The sequence below is a fragment of the Phalacrocorax aristotelis genome, unplaced genomic scaffold (assembly GCF_949628215.1).
Source record: "Phalacrocorax aristotelis unplaced genomic scaffold, bGulAri2.1 scaffold_195, whole genome shotgun sequence".
NCBI lineage: Eukaryota > Metazoa > Chordata > Aves > Suliformes > Phalacrocoracidae > Phalacrocorax > Phalacrocorax aristotelis.
Window position 1 is genome coordinate 18,508 of NW_027441202.1, and position 9,942 is coordinate 28,449.

At 52.9% G+C, this 9,942-nt stretch overlaps 1 protein-coding gene across 1 annotated transcript; it reads left to right on the top strand.

Annotated features, from left to right (window-relative positions):
• The first annotated feature begins 203 nt into the window (after positions 1–203).
• On the top strand, positions 204–3,418 carry LOC142051069 (forkhead box protein J1-like). Its single transcript, XM_075080263.1, has 2 exons — positions 204–720; positions 2,618–3,418. The coding sequence occupies exons 1-2, from the start codon at positions 220–222 to the stop codon at positions 3,416–3,418; spliced, it is 1,302 nt and encodes a 433-aa protein (XP_074936364.1). The 5' UTR covers positions 204–219.
• The last annotated feature ends 6,524 nt before the right edge of the window (positions 3,419–9,942 follow it).

A 9,942-nucleotide genomic window follows, 5' to 3' on the forward strand; every position in this document is an offset into this window, starting at 1 on the left:
CTGGGGGAGGTGTTGTGGCTCCGGTGCGCAGCACCCTGGGGATGGGTCTCGCCCAGCGGCACCCGGAGCACCCAGGGCCAGCCCTGCCCGGGTGCCGGAGAGCAGCTGCGCTTCAGGGAGCTTCAACCCTCTCCCTGTTGCTGTTGCAGGATCTGCCCCATCCCCTCCCTTCCCTTCACGTGCACCCCGTGAAAGCAGGAGCTGCCGAAGTGCCGAGGCATGGCTGAGGGGTGGCTGCGCTGCCTGCAGGCAGGAAAGGACGGAGGGCCGGAGGGCAGCGTGGGGGACTCAGACGACCTGGACGACAGCCTGACCAGCCTCATGTGGCTGCAGGACTTCTCAATCAGCGCCTGCATGGGCAAGTCCTCCTGCTGCCCCAGTGACCCGGACCCCCAGGACTGTCACAGCATCCCCAGCTCTGCCGCGCCGTGCTCGCCCCCGGCCGCCGACCCGGCACGCATGGGCATGCCCCACACTCCCTGCAAGCCCATCTCCTCCCCCACCTTGAGCACGGCGCACCACCCCACGGCCGCGCACCCTCAGCTCATGCAGGACATCGACTACAAGACCAACCCACACATCAAGCCACCCTACTCCTACGCCACCCTCATCTGCATGGCGATGGAAGCCAGCCAGAAGCCCAAAATCACCCTCTCCGCCATCTACAAGTGGATTACTGACAACTTCTGCTACTTCCGACACGCCGATCCCAACTGGCAGGTACGAGATTTGGAGACTTCTTGCCTTCTCCCCTCTCCCCACGGGGCTGGGGAGGGCTTTCCACAGCCCCCACGGTGCAAGGCAAGGTCCCGCGGGGACGCTGGATCCCGCTGGCAGGAGAGCGATGCCGGCAGCCGGCGGGGAAGGGCTGTAACGGGAAAGAGCTTGGGTGTGCAGAAATGCCACGGCCATGAGGGCAGCGGAGGGAAGGAGCCATTCTAGGGGAGAGCCCGGGGCCGTGTTGGGAGCGAGGAGGTACCCACCGGTCTGCTGGTCCCTCCGGCTCCTCTTGGTGCTGGGGCGAAGGCGTCTCTGTGCCCAGCTCCACCTTCCTGGCGCTCTCGTGGGGTCCCCAGTCCCTCGGGGGTGAGCACACATGAAATCGCCAGGCCGAGTGCCTCTGGGGGCTGAGGAGCAGGTGTAGGAGAGGGACGGAGCCGACCCCCAGGCAGATTGTTGCGCAAATCCCTCGCTGCGGAGGTCCAGAGCAGAAATGCTGCTGCTTTCCAAGCAGGGCAGAGGGCAGGTCTCCTGACCCCTGGGACAGGCAAAGGAGGCTCCATCACTGTGACGAGCCGGTGAGGCCTCAGAGGGAAACCCAAGAGAGGTCAAATAGGGCTGCTGTCCCCAGCCAGCACAAGCGTGCCCTCGGGGGGCAGGGGCCAGCTCCCCCACGCTCACCAGCTCTGGGGACAGCCTGAAGCACAGGGGCTTTTCCCAGCCACCTTGGCTCGCTGCCCTCCCCCGGCACACGACGGGACCTCCGGCACGGGGGGCTTTCTCGGCTGTGGCAGGGCAGGAGGGACCCGGGAGGCTCGTCCCTCTGCTCGGGTTATTCGCAGCCCGCGCCCGCAGCACGCCAGCGATCCCGGCAGCGGTGCTCGCCCGGGCAGGGCAGGGCGACGGCGCTGCAAACCCCCTGCCCGGGTGCTGCCCACCTTCTCCCTGCGCAGGGCGGTCGCCAGCGCCTCTGGCAGCCCAGTGCTTTCTGTTCTTCTTTTTTCCTTTTTTCTTTATTCTTTTGTCTTATTCTTATTCTTTATTCTTTTTTCTCTTTTCTTTTTTTTTCTACTTTTTATTTCTCCTTTTTCTTTTTTCTTTTTTCTTTTTTCTCTTCTATTTATTTTTTCTTCTTTTTTATTTATTCTTTATTCTTTTTTATTTTTTTTTCATTTTTGTTTTTTCTCCTTTTTTTTTTCTTTTTTTCTTATTGCTTCTCTTGCCTCCCTCTCTCTTTTTGGTCTCTTCTCTACTTTTTTAGGTCTCTTCTCTCTTCGGTTTGGTCTCTTCTTGGCTGTGTTCTCATCCCCTCTCCTCATTCCCATACATGAAGACAGCCTGGAAAGGTCATGCCACCTACTCTGGGGGGAGATGATGGAGATATCCCTGTGGGAGCTGAGTGCTTTGGAAAGGAGCCAACACACCCGGGCTTCAGCCCGGAGGAGGGGTTTTGGGGGTGAGGGGGGGGTGCGGTGTGGGTGTGCGCATGTTTTTCAACAGCTCTAAGTGTTCAAGCCTTGGTTTTCCTCTTCAGCACTACGGGTTATGGATAAATAAGCATAAAGGTATCTAGGCAACATTACAAAAAAAACCACCCACCTCTACCATATCCAATCTCTTAATCCAGTCTTAGCTTTGTGGAGTCCAACGCTGGGGCATTTACCCAATAGCTGAGTTTCCTTTCGAATTAGTCACATCACTCCAGGCACATTCAGGGCTTCAGAACCACTCGACTGAGGCTGCCTGGCCTATGGTTTCCCGGGTCCTCCTTCTTCCCCTTTTTGAGGATTAGAGTGACATTTGCTTTCCTCCAGTCCTCGGGCACCTCTCCTGTCCTCCACGACCTTTCAAAGATAATGGAGGTTCAGCCTTGGTTTTTTTCCTGTTTTGGGTCTAGAACTCCATCCGACACAACCTCTCCTTGAACAAGGGCTTCATCAAGGTGCCCCGGGAGAAGGGCGAGCGAGGGAAAGGTGGGTTTTGGAAGCTTGACCCCCAATACGCCGACCGGCTCAAGAGTGGTGCCTTCAAAAAGCGGAGGATGCCCCCGGTGCAGATCCACCCGGCCGTCACCGACAGAGCCCAGCAAGAAGCACAGAGCGTCGCCAGCCCGGCCACTTCAGCTTGCGCCTCCAGTAACAGCCTCAACATCAGCGTGGAGCTACAGCAGCTGCTGAAAGAGTTTGAAGAAGTCACCGGTGACCAGAACTGGAACCTAGCAGATGGCAAAGCAGGGCACAAGCGCAAGCAGCCCTTGCCCGAGCAAACGGCCAAGGCGCCTCGGCTTTCCAACCCTGCCTTGCTGACCCAGGAAGAGCAGACTGAGCTGGCATCACTGAAAGGCAGCCTTGACTGGGAAGCCATCCTCAACACCACCCTGAATGGAGACTTCTCCACTTTTGGGGACCTGGAGCTCACGCCTCCCATCAGCCCCATAACACGCGACCTGGACTTGATGCTACACGGGCACCACATCGCCTCTCCCCAGGGGCAGGAGCACGTCCTCACCGAATCCAACCACGACAACCTGGACTTTGATGAAACCTTCATGGCCACGGCCTTCCTGCAGCACCCCTGGCACCAAGGGGCAAACGATTACCTCTCCAACTCCGGCAACGTGGAGGAGGTGTTTGAACTCAGCGACGGCTCTTTGCCAGCAGATGTGAGCGACTGGAGCAGTCTGGCGTCCCTCTTATAAGGGGCCAGTCACTCTCCAAAGCCCGCACAGGCTTTAGTAGGATGCTCCCCCAGAGCTGCTGGGACTTACAAGGGACAAGAGTTTCTAGAGACAGAGACATTCACAGGGACTTTTACCAGCTTCATTGTAAGATTATTCACAGAAACACCGCGGGGAGAAAAAAACAACACCACAGGAACAGCTTGATAGAGCTTTAAAGGCCACGTCAGAAGTCTCTAGTCCATGAGTTTCCTCAGGAGAAGAAATACAACACTGCTTATTTTTTTGCTTTTAAAGGAATACATGTGAATTGTCTTTTTCTTTTTCCCCGTGGCAAAGGACACGGCCTACGTTCCTTCAGGGCTAACAGAGCACCCGCTAAATCCCATCCAAGACATGAGATCCTGGTGGCTTAGGGCTCGACAGACTAAGTGCAATTTTCTCACCCCTTCGTCCCTCTGTTTCTCTCTCTCTTTTTCCTATTTTCTGCCTAGGGTAGGTCATAGGTATAGTGTGATAATTAGCTAGCAAGTACGTAGAGGTCCCTTCTAGATCCTCTGAGTTCAACCTCCCTCCTAGGGAGGTTCTACCTAGGGAAGAACAAAAGGTTTATAAATTCAGCAAGTCTGCTTCTTTAGATGTTTTTATAGAATCTATTATCGATTATATATTCAAAGGAACCTGTATTTTTAGCACTAGAATTTCCTAAGAGTGGGGTTAGGGGAAATGCAGTTTGGGAGTTGGTTTATATTTTCATTGTTTAAAGGCTTGTGTTCATCGTTCTGTAAACCAAGACCAGGCAAGGGAGGATTCCTGCAGCAGCAGCAACAGGTTTCATCAAGGGTCCCGGAATTGTCCGCGATAGGAGAGGAGCAGCGGGGACGGGGTCGCTCCCACAACTGGCTTTGGTATTTTTTCTACCCAAACCCCTCGCTGCCGTTGCCAAAGGGTCTAGACCACCATAAACCCTCTCTGCCTTTCACTAGCTGACGTAGGCTGGGGACAGTGTCCCGGGGCTGGGGAGCAAGGGTCATGCCTCTTGCGGGTTTTGGGGGGGGGTCACTGTAGGTGTTGGTATCTGTATTGCTGATGCTTCTTTTTATTTGTTGTTTTTGTGATATTTTCCTGTTTTGGGGCCTCTATATGATACTGAAGAACTGCAGATACACGTGTGCAATTTAACGTTTTTCATGGAAAGTTATTTACAAATTAAAAACAAAAATAGAGAAGAAAAAACCCCTTCTGCCTCCTTGTTTCCCTCCAGCACCGCCGGGCTCTGTCTGACCCTCTCTCCTGTGGGTAGGGGACACCTCAGCAGCCCAGCCCTGGCTGTACACCCAGCCCCGGTACGGGGGTGCCATCACCCCCCTCTGCAGCGACACAGCAATTCTCCACGGGGAAACCGAGGCACAAACCCCCACCTGCGCGGCAACGCTTACACACCGCCCGTGTGGCACCAGGGTGGCCGTGCCTGGTGTCCGAAGTCCTGGGAGCTGCTCCCAACCCCCGGAGCATCCTTCCCTGCCCCTGCGGGGAGCTCCTGGGGGTGACATGATGGGAGCGCGTGGGACTGTCCCTCTGCTTGTGCCAGGGCCGGACCCGGCACCGCAGCTGCCCTGAGAAACACAAGTGGACGTTTTTATGGACATTTTACAGGGAAGGGCCATAGACAAAGGGAGTGATGTCTGTGTATGATGCCAAAGGCTGGGGAGGGGAGGGGTGGTGGTTGGTGAGGTTGCGTTGCATCGTATGGGACCTGGGCATGGCGAAAACGGTGTGGAATAAGGGGTGGCGACCGCGCTGGTTTTGGCTGGGAGAGGGTCACTCCTCTTCGCTGCAGCTGGCGAAGCAGCCAGGGACCTTTCCAGCTTCCCACGCTCTGCCCCGTGGGCAAGGGGCCGGGGGGGCGGAGCCACAGCCAAGACAGCTGACCCTGACTGGCCAATGGGGTGCTCATTCCGTACCATGTGACGCCACGACCAGCCTATTACCCGGGGCAGTGGGCGCACAGAGGGGCGGCTGCTGCTCAGGGACCGGCATCGGCGGGTCGGCGGGTGCTGAGCGGCCGCGTCACGTGCCGTGTGTCTGGGTTGTTCATTCCCCCTTCCCCCCGCCCCGGGTTTCGCCTCTCTCTCCTTATTTTCCTTTTCTTTGCATTATTGCTGTTGTTATTATGGTTTTATTTTAATTATTAAACTGTTCTTATCTCAACCCACGAGCTTTCTCACTTTTGCCCTTCTGATGCTCTCCCCATCCTGCCAGTGGGGGGGCTGAGCAAGCGGCTGTGTGGGGCTCAGTTGCCGGCTCAACCCCAACAGCCTTTGCTTGTGGGCAGCCAGGCTGGGTGCCCCTACCAGCACCGCCTGGCCCCATCCCTCCCTGGCGCTGCAGAGCTTCCGAGCTACCTGCTGCTCTCAAGCCAGCGAAAGAGCACTGGGCCTACGGGCATCACAAAGAAGCGGTATTTGATGTGCATGCATTTGCAGCAGGATGATTTGGGAATCGGAATACACTTGCCCTCTGAGACAGACTGCTGACATTTCCAACAGCAAACTACTGGGAAAAAAAAACAACCCAGCGATTGCTTCATCAGTTCAACCTGACTTGGCAAGTTTCATTGAAGGGGACACAACTCTGCTTTAGAAGCAGCACCAGCAGTCGGATTTTCAACAACAGGAGACAGTGCAGGGTACACCAACAAATAAAACAACAACAGAGAGATGAAGACCCTCTGAAACAGCACATGGATGTGGAGCGTGTCCTCCAGAATCAAACACAGCAGCGGGGGGAGAGGGGGGTCTCTGCCTTGTTACCCTGTCCCTAATACCTCACCTTCCCTTTAGCTGGAGCCTCTCCTGCACTTTGCTTTGTGGGTAAACAAGTTATAGCACATCAGATTTCGTCTGTTATTTATCGCTCGCAACAGGTTAAAGTGTGCATTGGGGTGTGCACGGGGATATTCGTCCTCAAGGGATAAGGAAATCAACTCATTGTTGGAACCCTGAAACCCAAATTTGCAGAGCTTGACTTGACTTACGGAAGCAATAGCACAGAAAAAAAGTGCTTTGTCCGTAATTGAACAAACGCTAAAACCAGGGGAATCAAACACGACCAGACAACTATTGCTATGAAGGGGGCCACTATGCCAGTGCAGAGAGGGGGTCAGACCTCCATCTCAAGAGCCATCCCTGAAAGCTGGCGGAACTGCCGAAGAAACTGTGAGTCTCTTCTCAAAGACTACTTTCTTCTCCCTTTTTAATTTCACTGAAGTACATTTGCTGACCATGCTGACTTCACAGCAATCAAATCCCAGGTAACTTCTCAGTGTCGGGTGACAGCTGAGGACCAAATATGAAGCATCCTCCACCTGAGTTCCCCACGGCTCAGCTACAGATCCCCATCTGGCATCTTCCCAGTAGTGAGCTACTGAACCACACAAAAATAATTCTTACCTGTTGTAATCCTGCTGCTGGGCAGGAGCCACTGTTCAGGAGCTGAACACAAATGACTGCCATCGTGCTTAGGAGCGATTTGAAACACTGCCCTTCTGCCACCTGCAGCACAGCTAGTTCTGCTTAGCAGGAGGATATTGTCCTCCACGCGTCTCCCAACTCTGGGGGCAAATTCTTACACAAATAACTACTTGCCAAAGTCCCGAGGAAAAGCAAGTGTGGGCTGAGACATCCCCTTTCCACGTGGCTCTCTGCTGACAGGGGAAAACCCACTGAAATTCGCAGACTGACTGCATTCACCAACTGCAACTCGCACAGCAGCTTTCAGGAACGGCTCCAGGGCACAGCAGCAATGGCACAGATTGATTTTAAAAGACCAGAGGCGTGATCTGTGGGTGTCACAGCCTTCCCCAGGCAGCCCTCCCGCTCCAGGTACCCCAGGCACACCCTCTACTTTAGCAAGAAGAGGCCCAGCAAAGCCTCCCCACACACCGGAGTGGAGAGCGAGCACCAGGGCCAGCACACGCACAGAGACGCACATTACCTGGGACGAGGACTGCATTCACATCAGGATTATAAAAATAAACACAACACACTTAAAATGGGTATTTCTTTTCCTCCCTTACCCCATCCCATCCGTTTCCAGTCCCTAACCACACTTCTCATTATTTTCCTCAACGCAGTAAGGTTATTTGGACAACACAGGAAAAAATATGAGGGTGGGACAGTATTGGCCAGGTAAACCCACAGAAATATGAACTCGTCTGACTTTTGTCACTGTTACAGAGGAGACGACAGGGTGCTGTGACACAGAGAGGGACAACATCACTGGGCTGCTGCGGGAGGTACGTGCTAGTGTTTTATCAGGTCTGAGTTTTCTATTTGCTGCTGCACAGTCTATGTTCCATATCCCAAGGCTGAGGATAGCTGTTCTCAGAGCATATCCTTTTAGAGCCCTCTCAGGTCCCTTTTTACCTATTGCCTTTGTTAGGGCAACGGCCTTTTCTCTCCCATATACAGGGCCCCTCTCCTCCCTCACATCACCCAGAGAACAGACCTGATGACTTGTAAAATAGGGACAGAAAATGTCTGTAATCTCAGTGCTGAACCCAGGGCAGAGAAGAGGTGCTTATCTCCAAAACCTCACCCCTGCTCCTGTCCTAAAAGCCCAGGAAAGAGGATACACAGACAGTGATCCCCCCCTTCAGGGACTTCAGGTATTTTGTCTCTGCTGCGGAAGTATCAAAAATACAAAGGCTGTGCTACCGTTTTGGGTTCTTAAATAACCAACCATCAAAATTCGAAGGTACCTTTAGCCAGGCTGTATATCCCCAGGATTACAGACAGCTACCAGACGCAGTACTTCAAGTTCTAAGAAAGAACAGCCATAGCCCAGACACTCTGAGGTGCAAGTTTACTTGAGTGACAAACATCAGTGACCTGACAAAGAAGTCACAGAAATGTCAGCAGCAGCACCTTTAGAACAGTGTTTCTTTGTGGAAGCCCAAGCCCTGTGCTCAGATATCTGCCATACTTAGCCATCACAGCGCCAAAATACTAAATCTGTTACGTGTGCTGTATCGACTGAAAATAGGAGTGGAAACGTCACCTGAAAGCAGTTCCTAGGATTAGGCACAACTTAGGAGCCCTGTGAAAAAACCCAGAAAGGTCTCAATTGCCAGAATTTGCTTTAAGATAATCTGGAAAATGCTGCAGTATTTTAGGGAGTAGTTATTACATTTGAAAACTTGCTGAGATTTCACACACTCATTGATCTGTAGCTGCGCTCTACTCATGATGAATCAGACATACAACCACGGATATTGTTGACAAACAACTCATACACCATCCAAAGTGCCCCATGAGCAGAGGGCAATTCGGAGGCTGCTGTGGAATTTAGGGGCAAAGAGAAAGGCTCATGCTGCCTGCCACTGCTAGAACACCACCGGGCTCGCACTTACAGCCACGCACCTCCCGAAGGGGAGGAAGGACAAGGACGTACTTTACATCACCACACAAGGGTTGCTTCATCCACTTACCTTGAGGAACACACTCCAAGGCCAGTAACGCATTTTGGAAGGCCTCTCCACCACTACAGCCTCCATTCCTCGCTCCCAAACAGGAGCCACTCTAACAGTGGTTTCTGCAATGTTTCCAGCTGAAGGAACAGAAAGCTCATCTGCCTGGTTCATTTTCCGTGTCAGAACAGCAGTGCCATTCTTGCCTTGAACCGCATACAGCTATTTACCTGATCCTTGACGACAGCAGCACCTCTCCTCTCATTTAGGGCAGCATTACAATACCAGGAGAGGGTGCCGCCCAACCAGAAACGGAGCGTGCATCGACAAGACAGCGCTAGGCACACCCATTTCAATTAACCCCCAGAACAAGGCCACGTTTAGAAGCGCAACACTGTGGTGTCCAGAATTACTGGGGAGGGCCTGAAAGCACTGCAACAACTACTGCAGCAATACACCCAAAGCTTGCACGCAGAGCCACATAAATTCAGGGTTTTTTGCTTGCAGATGCTTCATGGGCACCAGGAGGCTGCTGTAGTGTTTGTGCAAGAGACGCTGTAACTCACCAGTGTACTTCATTTATTCAGAGCCAACACCAGAAAGACATGGCAAAACCACAAGCTAACAATGGCTACTCATTGTGGTGGAGAGGCAAATCTTTAAGAAGGCTGGAAAACACGACTGTTCAAATAAGGCCAGCGGAGCTGACATACTACTGGGCTGTATGAATACATGAATGACAGCAACAATCCTGTAGCCAGGATTGCATTTCAATAGCGGTAATTTCAATCACTGCACCTGATTCTCTGTCCTCCGTAAATCTGAGGAACACAGAATACAGAATGACAACCTGGAGCACAGAGACCAGCTTAGGGCAGAAAAGAGATCTTAGAAAGAGAACTACTAACATTTGCTAACATGCGAAACTGATTACTGCAAGTTTGGAAAGGATTAACGCTTCCTTCATAATACCTGCACAAACACAATACTGTTTGGGATATTGTTCTTTTGCTCTTGCCTGAAACGGACATTGTCTTTAGGAAACTAGTCGCAATCACTTATGAAGGAAACTGCT